The 12500-nt window shown below is 43.6% G+C and overlaps 1 protein-coding gene and 1 long non-coding RNA gene across 2 annotated transcripts in view; both read left to right on the forward strand.

The window, feature by feature from the left end:
• Positions 1 to 30: 30 nt before the first annotated feature.
• LOC115189388 (ankyrin-2-like) overlaps positions 31 to 12500 on the forward strand; it is a gene marked incomplete at both ends in the record, with an annotated part of 53139 nt that continues 40669 nt past the window's right edge. Inside the window, 12 exon segments of the mRNA XM_029747958.1 lie at positions 31 to 234; positions 1546 to 1644; positions 3349 to 3546; positions 3666 to 3764; positions 4277 to 4375; positions 6098 to 6238; positions 6240 to 6296; positions 7015 to 7113; positions 7205 to 7303; positions 7567 to 7590; positions 8631 to 8706; positions 12459 to 12500. The exon segment at positions 12459 to 12500 is cut by the window's right edge and continues 85 nt beyond it. Of these exon segments, the coding sequence (XP_029603818.1) occupies positions 31 to 234; positions 1546 to 1644; positions 3349 to 3546; positions 3666 to 3764; positions 4277 to 4375; positions 6098 to 6238; positions 6240 to 6296; positions 7015 to 7113; positions 7205 to 7303; positions 7567 to 7590; positions 8631 to 8706; positions 12459 to 12500 (1237 nt within the window).
• LOC115189391 (uncharacterized) overlaps positions 8283 to 12500 on the forward strand; it is a 4487-nt gene continuing 269 nt past the window's right edge. Inside the window, exons 1-3 of the long non-coding RNA XR_003876899.1 lie at positions 8283 to 8301; positions 8631 to 8706; positions 12459 to 12500. The exon at positions 12459 to 12500 is cut by the window's right edge and continues 85 nt beyond it. This is a non-coding gene — a long non-coding RNA (uncharacterized LOC115189391). The remainder of the gene's footprint in view (positions 8302 to 8630; positions 8707 to 12458) is intronic.

Genomic DNA, 12500 nt, shown 5'->3' on the forward strand with positions numbered 1-12500 from the left:
CTGTGTGTGTTTCTGTGTGTGTTTCTGTGTGTTCAGAACGGGTTCACTCCGCTGCACATCGCCTGTAAGAAGAACAGGGTGAAGGTGATGGAGCTGCTGGTGAAATACGGAGCCTCTATCCAGGCCATCACAGAGTCTGGTCTGACCCCCATCCACGTGTCAGCCTTTATGGGTCATCTCAACATGGTGCTGCTGCTGCTGCAGAACGGAGCCTCGCCTGACGTCTGCAACATCGTCAGTACCGATACAATCAAATCAAATGTTACCGGTCACGTACACCTGTTCAGCAGATGTTATTACGGGTGTAGTGAAATGCTTGTGTTCCCAGCTCCAACAGTGCCGTAATATCTAACTAAATGCTTGTGTTCCTAGCTCCAACAGTACAGTAATATCTAACTAAATGCTTGTGTTCCCAGCTCCAACAGTAATATCTAACTAAATGCTTGTGTTCCCAGCTCCAACAGTAATATCTAACTAAATGCTTGTGTTCCTAGCTCCAACAGTAATATCTAACTAAATGCTTGTGTTCCCAGCTCCAACAGTGCAGTAATATCTAACTAAATGCTTGTGTTTCTAGCTCCAACAGTGCAGTAATATCTAACTAAATGCTTGTGTTCCTAGCTCCAACAGTGCAGTAATATCTAACTAAATGCTTGTGTTCCTAGCTCCAACAGTGCAGTAATATCTAACTAAATGCTTGTGTTCCTAGCTCCAACAGTAATATCTAACTAAATGCTTGTGTTCCCAGCTCCAACAGTAATATCTAACTAAATGCTTGTGTTCCCAGCTCCAACAGTAATATCTAACTAAATGCTTGTGTTCCTAGCTCCAACAGTGCAGTAATATCTAACTAAATGCTAGTGTTCCTAGCTCCAACAGTAGTATCTAACTAAATGCTTGTGTTCCTAGCTCCAACAGTAGTATCTAACTAAATGCTTGTGTTCCCAGCTCCAACAGTGCAGTAATATCTAACTAAATGCTTGTGTTCCCAGCTCCAACAGTGCAGTAATATCTAACTAAATGCTTGTGTTTCCAGCTCCAACAGTAATATCTAACTAAATGCTTGTGTTCCCAGCTCCAACAGTGCAGTAATATCTAACTAAATGCTTGTGTTCCCAGCTCCAACAGTGCAGTAAAATCTAACTAAATGCTTGTGTTCCCAGCTCCAACAGTAATATCTAACTAAATGCTTGTGTTCCTAGCTCCAACAGTGCAGTAATATCTAACAATTCACAACAACACACAAATCTAAAAGTAAAAGAATGGAATTAAGAAATATATAATGTATTAGGACGAGCAATGTCGGAGTGGCGTTGTCTAAAATACAGTAGATTAGAATACAGTATGTACTGTAAATATGAGATGCGTAAAGCAGTAATGTAAACATTATTAGAGTGACTGGTGATTCCATGTCTACAAATCTACACACCCACTTCCTGGGTTTTACAGTCAGTATTGACCAACCACAGCAGACCTTTTAGCTGGTAGTGAACGTGGTTGTGTTTGTGTGTGTTCTAACGTGTGTGTGTGTGTGTGTGTGTGTAGCGTGGTGAGACAGCGTTACACATGGCGGCCCGTGCTGGTCAGATAGAGGTGGTTCGATGTCTCCTGAGGAACGGAGCTCTGGTCGACGCCATGGCAAGAGTGAGTCATTTAGTGTGTGGGGGGGGGGGGATTTCTATGTGCGAATGACAGCCAATCGTAATACAGGGAGTTGTACACACAACTGGTAACAGCTGGCCAGACAGACCAGTCACAGTAACAACTGGCCAGACAGACCAGTCACAGTAACAACTGACCAGACAGACCAGTCACAATAACAACTGGCCAGACAGACCAGTCACAGTAACAACTGGCCAGACAGACCAGTCACAGTAACAACTGGCCAGACAGACCAGTCACAGTAACAACTGGCCAGACAGAACAGTCACAATAACAACTGACCAGACAGACCAGTCATAGTAACAACTGACCAGACAGACCAGTCACAGTAACAACTGGCCAGACAGACCAGTCACAGTAACAACTGACCAGACAGACCAGTCACAGTAACAACTGGCCAGACAGCCCAGTCACAGTAACAACTGGCCAGACAGACCAGTCACAATAACAACTGACCAGACAGACCAGTCACAGTAACAACTGGCCAGACGGACCAGTCACAGTAACAACTGGCCAGACAGACCAGTCACAGTAACAACTGACCAGACGGACCAGTCACAGCAACAACTGGCCAGACAGACCAGTCACAGTAACAACTGGCCAGACAGACCAGTCACAGTAACAACTGACCAGACAGACCAGTCACAGTAACAACTGACCAGACAGACCAGTCACAGTAACAACTGACCAGACAGACCAGTCACAGTAACAACTGGCCAGACAGAGCAGTCACAGTAACAATGGGCCAGACAGACCAGTCACAGTAGCAACTGGCCAGACAGACCAGTCACAGTAACAACTGACCAGACAGACCAGTCACAGTAACAACTGACCAGACAGACCAGTCACAGTAACAACTGACCAGACAGACCAGTCACAGTAACAACTGACCAGACAAACCAGTCACAGTAACAACTGGCCAGACAGACCAGTCACAGTAACAACTGGCCAGACAGACCAGTCACAGTAACAACTGGCCAGACAGGCCAGTCACAGAAACAACTGACCAGATAGACCAGTGACAGTAACAACTGGCCAGACGGACCAGTCACAGTAACAACTGGCCAGACGGACCAGTCACAGTAACAACTGGCCAGACAGACCAGTCACAGTAACAACTGACCAGACAGACCAGTCACAGTAACAACTGACCAGACAGACCAGTCACAGTAACACCTGACCAGACAGACCAGTCACAGTAACAACTGACCAGACGGACCAGTCACAGTAACAACTGGCCAGACAGACCAGTCACAGTAACAACTGGCCAGACAGACCAGTCACAGTAACAACTGACCAGACGGACCAGTCACAGTAACAACTGGCCAGACAGACCAGTCACAGTAACAACTGGCCAGACAGACTGCAGTAAAAATCTACTTTGCCGTGCCGCATTCAAATGATATTTTCATTCCTTCATTACTACTGCTGTGTACTTGACATTTGCCGCTATTTACAGGTGAAACATGACGTGTATAACTAGCGAAGGGAAGCTTAGCCCACTAGTCGGAGACAAGTCATTTTTAGACCGGCTAGTTGAAAATTTGCCAAACAATCCCGATGGCTAGTGACATTTTTTATTTTCAAGCATGGCATGGCCCAGAATGTCACCCGGGCTAGTATACATGGTGGTTTAACCAGCCGAGCTGAGCCAGCACCCTAAAGCCTTCAATCCCATCCCTGTAGGAGGACCAGACCCCCCTCCACATCGCGTCCCGTCTGGGGAAGACAGAGATCGTCCAGCTGTTGCTGCAGCACATGGCTCATCCTGACGCCTCCACTACTAATGGATACAGTCCTCTACACATCGCTGCCAGGGAGGGACAGGTGGAGACCACCGCTGTGTTGCTGGAGGCTGGGGCTTCACACTCACTGGCTACCAAGGTAGGATACACACACGCACGCACACACACACACACACACACACACACACACACACACACACACACACACACACACAGAGCTGTATCTGCCTCCTCTACATGTATCCTCCTCCCTTACAGAAAGGATTCACTCCTCTACATGTATCAGCCAAGTATGGAAGCCTGGAGGTGGCAAAACTCCTCCTGCAGCGCAAAGCTATGCCTGACGACGCCGGCAAGGTATTATCATAGACATACAGCAACTAGAGCTGGTGTTATTATAGAAATACAACAAGTAGAACTGGTGTTATCACAGAAATACAGCAAGTAGAACTGGTGTTATTACAGAAATACAATAACTAGAACTATTGTTATCACAGAAATACAATAGCTAGAACTAGTGTAAGTATAGAAATCGATTATAGAAGGAGAGAGGGAAGACAGCATAGCCAGAGAGAGAAAAAGAGAAGGAGAGATTTGACATTTACATTTAAGTCATTAGCAGACGCTCTTATCCAGAGCGTCTTACAAATTGGTGCATTCACCTTATGATATCCAGTGGAACAACCACTTTACAATAGTGCATCTAAATCCTTTAGGGGGGGGGGGTTAGAAGGATTACTTTATCCTATCCCAGATATTCCTGGGATAGGATAAGAGATGAAGGGATGAGGGAAGACAGCGTAGCTAGAGAGAGAAGAAGAGAGGGAGAGATGAAGGGATGAGTAATAACGTGTGTTTCTCTCCTCCAGAACGGTCTGACTCCGCTGCACGTGGCAGCTCACTATGACAACCAGCAGGTGGCGCTGCTGCTGCTGGATAAAGGGGCGTCGCCCCACGCCACCGCCAAGGTAAGAAAACAACACAAACCTGGAGGGGGAACGACTTTCAAATGTTTTACCATGGAAATATAGAACTATATAACATAGATATATATAACACTACTGTTGACCCATAATACTGTCCCCTATATAACACTACTGTTGACCAGGACATAATACTGTCCCCTATATAACACTACTGTTGACCCATAATACTGTCCCCTATATAACACTACTGTTGACCAGGACATAATACTGTCCCCTATATAACACTACTGTTGACCCATAATACTGTCCCCTATATAACACTACTGTTGACCAGGACATAATACTGTCCCCTATATAACACTACTGTTGACCCATAATACTGTCCCCTATATAACACTACTGTTGACCCATAATACTGTCCCCTATATAACACTACTGTTGACCCATAATACTGTCCCCTATATAACACTACTGTTGACCCATAATACTGTCCCCTATATAACACTACTGTTGACCAGGACATAATACTGTCCCCTATATAACACTACTGTTGACCCATAATACTGTCCCCTATATAACACTACTGTTGACCCATAATACTGTCCCCTATATAACACTACTGTTGACCCATAATACTGTCCCCTATATAACACTACTGTTGACCATAATACTGTCCCCTATATAACACTACTGTTGACCCATAATACTGTCCCCTATATAACAACTACTGTTGACCCATAATACTGTCCCCTATATAACACTATGTTGACCAGGACATAATACTGTCCCCTATATACACTACTGTTGACCCATAATACTGTCCCCTATATAACACTACTGTTGACCCATAATACTATCCCCTATATAACACTACTGTTGACCCATAATACTGTCCCCTATATAACACTACTGTTGACCAGGACATAATACTGTCCCCTATATAACACTACTGTTGACCCATAATACTATCCCCTATATAACACTACTGTTGACCCATAATACTATCCCCTATATAACACTACTGTTGACCCATAATACTGTCCCCTATATAACACTACTGTTGACCAGGACATAATACTGTCCCCTATATAACACTACTGTTGACCAGGACATAATACTGTCCCCTATATAACACTACTGTTGACCCATAATACTGTCCCCTATATAACACTACTGTTGACCAGGACATAATACTGTCCCCTATATAACACTACTGTTGACCCATAATACTGTCCCCTATATAACACTACTGTTGACCCATAATACTATCCCCTATATAACACTACTGTTGACCCATAATACTGTCCCCTATATAACACTACTGTTGACCAGGACATAATACTGTCCCCTATATAACACTACTGTTGACCCATAATACTGTCCCCTATATAACACTACTGTTGACCAGGACATAATAGACTTCCCTGTAGCTCAGTTGGTAGAGCATGGTGTTTGCAACACCAGGGTTGTGGGTTTGCTTCCCATGGGGGGCCAGCACAGAAAAAAATGTATGAAATTGTATGAAATGTATGCATTCACTACTGTAAGTCGCTCTGGATAAGAGCGTCTGCTAAAATGACTAAAATGTAAAATAATACTATCCCCTATATAATACTACTGTGGACCAGGACCCATTAAAATAAATCATATTTAATGAACTCCTCATCTCAGAACCTGGTGTTTCCTATTGAAATATCTTCTCTGATTGTATTTCAAACAAACACTTGACATATTCCTCCTACCCACAATCCTCTCTGCTCTCAGAACGGATACACCCCACTCCACATCGCGGCCAAGAAGAACCAGACGTCCATCGCCTTGTCTCTGCTGCAGTACGGAGCGGAGACCAACGTCCCTAACCAAACAGGGGTCACCCCTCTACACCTGGCCTCACAGGAGGGGCACAAGTGATATGACCAGCCTGCTGCTGGGCAAGGGGGCACACGTCAACACTCCCACTAAGGTAGGGGGACAGAGACTCACACAAACACACATTTAGAGGAGTTGTTCCACACATCCAAAAATGCCCTCGTTAGGCATACAGAATACATTCTCTCCCATCTCTCTCCCCTCTCCCCTCTCTCTCTCCCTCCCTCCCATCTCTCTCTCCAACTCTTTCTCTCTCTCCCCCCATCTCTCTTTCTAACTCTCTCTCTCTCCCTCCCATCGCTCTCTCCAACTCTCCCTCTCTCTCCCCCTCCATCTCTCTCTCCATCTCTCTCTCTGTATCTGTCTCTCCCCTCTCTCTAAATCTCTTTCTCTCTCTGTATCTCTCTCTCTCTGTATCTCTGTCTCTCCCCCTCTCTCTAAATCTCTGTCTCTCTGTTTCTCTCTCTCCCCCTCTCTCTAAATCGCTCTCTCTCTCAGTATCTCTCTCCCCTCTCTTTAAATCTCTCTCTGTATCTCTCTCTCCCCTCTCTCTAAATCTCTCTCTCTCTGTATCTCTCTCCCCTCTCTCTAAATCTCTCTCTGTATCACTCTCTCCCCTCTCTCTAAATCTCTCTCTGTATCTCTCTCTCCCCTCTCTCTAAATCTCGCTCTCTGTATCTCTCTCTCTCCCCTCTCACTAAATCTCTCTCTCTGTATCTCTCTCTCTCCCCTCTCTCTAAATCTCTCTCTCTGTATCTCTCTCTCCCCTCTCTCTAAATCTCTCTCTCTGTATCTCTCTCTCTCCCTCTCAGAGTGGTCTGACACCCCTCCACCTCACAGCCCAGGAGGACAGAGTGAATGCAGCAGAAGTTCTGGCCAAACGTGATGCTAACCTGGACCAGCAAACCAAGGTACACACACACACACGCACGCACGCACACACACACACACAAACACACACACACACTCTTTTTTCTAAGGTCTTTCTCTCATCTTCCTCAGCTCGGCTACACTCCTCTCATAGTTGCCTGTCACTATGGAAACGTAAAGATGGTCAACTTCCTCTTGCAGCAGGGCGCCGGTGTCAACGCCAAAACCAAGGTACAAGAGTTGAATATTAGAACGGGTAAGGTACCGCTCCAGTAGCAGACGGTCAGTTAGTGACAGTTGGTGACTGTTAGGATTTAATATTTAAAACCCAACTGTCTGTGTCTGTGTGTGTGTGTGTGTGTGTGTGTGTGTGTGTGTGTGTGTGTGTGTGTGTGTGTGTGTGGTGTGTGTGTGTGTGTGTGTGTGTGTATAATATGTATGTATAATGTGTGTTTGATGTCAATATTTTAAAACTCATCTGTCTGTGTCTCCAGAACGGTTACACACCTCTTCACCAGGCAGCACCAGCAGGGCCACACACACATCATCAACGTCCTGTTACAGCATGGAGCGACACCCAAACACTACCACTGTGGTGAGAACACACACACACACCACACACACACACACACACACACACACACACACACACACACACACACACACACACACACACACACCACACACACCACAACACACACACACACATCATCAACGTCCTGTTACAGCATGGAGCGACACCCAACACTACCACTGTGGTAAGAAACACACACACACACACACACACACACACACACACACACACCACACATTGTTTGATTAGATGTTTGATTCTCTCTTCCTTCTCTCCTTCCTTCCTTCCCTCTCTCACTCTTCCTCTCCCGCTTTTCACACTCTCTCATTCTCTCTTCCTCTCTCTCGCACTCTCTATCCTTCCTCCCTCTCTCTCTCACACTCTCTCTTCCTCATTATCCTCCCCTCTCTCCACCCTACCTCTCTCTCTCTTTTCCCCCTCCCCCTCTCTCTCGCACTCTCTATCCTTCCTCCCTCTCTCTCTCCACACTCTCTCTTCCTCATTATCCTCCCCCTCTCTCTACCCCCTCTCTCTCTTTCTCTCTCTCGGTCAGAATGGGAACACTGCTCTGTCCATCGCCCAGGCGTCTGGGTTACATATCTGTCGTTGACACTCTGAAGGTCGGTCACAGAAGAGGGTCATCACCACGACAACGGTATCTGTGACCGCCCGTGATGCTTCCAGGTAGAAGTTTCCCCTTAGCCACAGATCAGCTTACCCCTTCTCATGTCCTAACCTTAACCATTTAGCAGGGAAATGTTCAAACTGATGTTAGATCAGTGTGTAGGGATCAACACGGTCCTCTGTCTGTCACCACAGTACCAGTTTGTTTCCGTCCGTTACGTCACACTTTCACAACAACAACAAAACAAACACAGAATATCATTTTTTTATTTCTATGGTTACAACCCTCTGGTTCTAATGGGCTGAATCCTTGTTTTGTTTTTCCCTGGTTGTGATTGGCCGGAATCCCTGTGCTGATAGACGGTGACATCAGAGAAACACAAGATGAATGTTCCAGAGACGATGACGGAGATACTGGACGTTTCCGATGAGGAGGGTGAGTTCCTTCTGATTACATACAAATAAATACTGTGATTGATACAGACAGTAGGCGTTTACAGACAAACACACTTTTTAGAGGTGAACACTAACAGAGATAATATATAAATAAATACTGTGATTGAGACAGACAGTAGGCGTTTACAGATAAACACACTTTTTAGAGGAGAACACTAACAGAGATACAGTAATATATAAATACAACTAAAATAAATCTCAAGAAAGCAGCAGGTAATTCACAGCAAAGGAGGGTGAATTACAACACGCTAAGATCCATGTTACTGTAGTCTGAAACTGGTTCTGAAACTGGTTCTGAAACTGGTTCTGAAACTGGTTGTGGAGTTATACCAGTTCTGCCCACTGGATTTTGACATGATTTCATGCAGTTTTGGAATATTCTGCTGCTTTCGGCAGTGTGTTGTGGGTAATGTAGTTCTCGTGTTTGCAACAGTGTGTTGTGGATAATAATATAATGTGTTGTGTGTAATGTAGGTAGGCAATAGCAAAGTTTAGTATTTTTGTCTTTTCATTTTGTGCAAACAAGGAAGTCGCCTTCCCTTGCTAGAACTATTAAGCCAGTGAAATAATCAGATTTATTTAAATGTTTAAATATGCCCTGGTAAATATTGTTATACTTGTCAGTGTAACCTAAAACATTATCCCAGTTTGTATTCATTCCCTTATCAGCTAATAGAACATGTTTCGGTCACAGAGAGGTTCTATCATTTCACTATAACCTGTTATCACTAGTTATTTATTCTAAACAAAATACCTCTGTAGATTCTTGGGGTTTCTTGTTGTCTTCTCATTTGTTGTGAAAGCAAAGAAGCTATCCTTTTAGTTCCCAACATCTCCAAGTTAAATAATTATAATTTATCATTCGATAATATGCCCTGGTAAATATTCGTGTTAGTTGCCAGTGTTACCTACAACCTTATCCTGGTTCGATATGCTGCTTCAATGTATTCTCTCCCATATCAGCTAAATATACAATGTCATCATTTTCTTTGTCACAGAGAACAAAAAGCACATAGCTATGTGTTCTAGAATAACATGATCACATCTATAATACATTCTGGTGGGATTCTATAGCTCTGTGTTCTAGAATAACATTATCACATCTATAATACATTCTGGGGGGATTCTATAGCTCTGTGTTCTAGAATAACATGATCACATCTATAATACATTCTGGGGGGATTCTATAGCCACGTGTTCTAGAATAACATGATCACATCTATAATACATTCTGGGGGGATTCTATAGCTATGTGTTCTAGAATAACATGATCACATCTATAATACATTCTGGTGGGATTATATAGCTATGTGTTCTAGAATAACATGATCACATCTATAATACATTCTGGGGGATTCTATAGCTCTGTGTTCTAGAATAACATGATCACATCTATAATAAATTCTGGGGGGGGGGTTCTATAGCTCTGTGTTCTAGAATAACATGATCACATCTATAATACATTCTGGGGGGATTCTATAGCTATGTGTTCTAGAATAACATGATCACATCTATAATAGATTCTGGGGTATTCTATAGCTATGTGTTCTAGAATAACATGATCACATCTATAATACATTCTGGGGGGATTCTATAGCTATGTGTTCTAGAATAACATGATCACATCTATAATACATTCTGGGGGGATTCTATAGCTATGTGTTCTAGAATAACATGATCACATCTATAATACATTCTGGGGGGATTCTATAGCTATGTGTTCTAGAATAACATGATCACATCTATAATACATTCTGGGGGGATTCTATAGCTATGTGTTCTAGAATAACATGATCACATCTATAATACATTCTGGGGTATTCTATAGATCGGTGTTCTAGAATAACATTATCACATCTATAATACATTCTGGGGGATTCTATAGCTATGTGTTCTAGAATAACATGATCACATCTATAATACATTCTGGGGGGATTCTATAGCTCTGTGTTCTAGAATAATATGATCACATCTATAATACATTCTGGGGGGATTCTATAGCTATGTGTTCTAGAATAACATTATCACATCTATAATACATTCTGGGGTATTCTATAGCTCTGTGTTCTAGAATAACAATGATCACATCTATAATAGATTCTGGGGTATTCTATAGCTCTGTGTTCTAGAATAACATGATCAACATCTATAATACATTCTGGGGGGATTCTATAGTTATGTGTTCTAGAATAACATTATCACATCTATAATACATTCTGGGGGATTCTATGGCTATGTGTTCTAGAATAACATGATCACATCTATAATACATTCTGGGGGGATTCTATAGCTATGTGTTCTAGAATAACATGATCACATCTATAATACATTCTGGGGGGATTCTATAGCTCTGTGTTCTAGAATAACATGATCACATCTATAATACATTCTGGGGGGATTCTATAGCTATGTGTTCTAGAATAACATGATCACATCTATAATACATTCTGGGGGGATTCTATAGCTATGTGTTCTAGAATAACATGATCACATCTATAATACATTCTGGGGTATTCTATAGTTCTGTGTTCTAGAATAACATTATCACATCTATAATACATTCTGGGGGGATTCTATAGCTATGTGTTCTAGAATAACATGATCACATCTATAATACATTCTGGGGGATTCTATAGCTCTGTGTTCTAGAATAACATGATCACATCAATAATACATTCTGGGGGGATTCTATAGCTCTGTGTTCTAGAATAACATTATCACATCTATAATACATTCTAGGGGGATTCTATAGCTCTGTGTTCTAGAATAACATGATCACATCTATAATACATTCTGGGGGGTTCTATAGCTATGTGTTCTAGAATAACATGATCACATCTATAATACATTCTAGGGGGATTCTATAGCCACGTGTTCTAGAATAACATTATCACATCTATAATACATTCTGGGGGGATTCTATAGCTATGTTTTCTTGAATAACATGATCACATCTATAATACATTCTGGGGGGATTCTACAAGGCTACACTGTTGTTTGGTTCGTGGTTTGAACAGTCACTGAGATGATATTTGCTTGTCGATGCAAAATAGGCTACTTTGACGAATAGCCTATATAGCCTATAGATCAAATCAAAGAACCGAGCGACAACACTGCCCCCACGACAGAAGAAGGAATGATAGTGTCTAAACATTCAGGTAGTAAGAAAGTAAGTCGAATGCCGAAAGAATTAGGAGTCCCCCCCTTTTGACGATATTGCAACACTCTTGCTTCTGCGTAGAGCTTGTAGTAAACTTTCCATTAGATATTTATTAACAGCCTGAGGGGAATGGAGGTGATTGATGTGCTACCAGAATGATGCGAGAGATGACTGACTTCACCTTTTAACTCTTTCCTATTTTACCCCCCCCTTCTCCCCTCCTCTCTCCCCTTCTCCCCCCCCCCCTCCCCTCTCTCCCCTTCTCCCCTCCTCTCCCCCTACTCTCCCCTTCTCCCCTCCTCTCCCCTTCTCCCCTCCTCCCCTCCTCTCCCCATTCTCCCCTCCTGTCTTCTCCTCCCCCCTCCCTCTCCCCTTCTCCCCTCCTCCCCCTCCTCTCCCCTTCTCTCCCCCTCCCCCCCCCTCCCTCTCCCCCTCCTCCCCTTCCTCTCCCCTCCTCCCCCCCCATTCTCCCCCTCCTCTCCCCCTCCCCTCCCTCCTCCCCCCCATTCTCCCCTCCTCTCCCCTCTTTCCCCTCTCCCCCCCCTTCTCCCCTCCTCCTCTCCTCCCCCCAGGTGAGGACACTATGACAGGTGATGGAGGAGAGTACCTGAGAG

Source organism: Salmo trutta, unplaced genomic scaffold, assembly GCF_901001165.1.
Source record: "Salmo trutta unplaced genomic scaffold, fSalTru1.1, whole genome shotgun sequence".
Classification (NCBI taxonomy): domain Eukaryota; kingdom Metazoa; phylum Chordata; class Actinopteri; order Salmoniformes; family Salmonidae; genus Salmo; species Salmo trutta.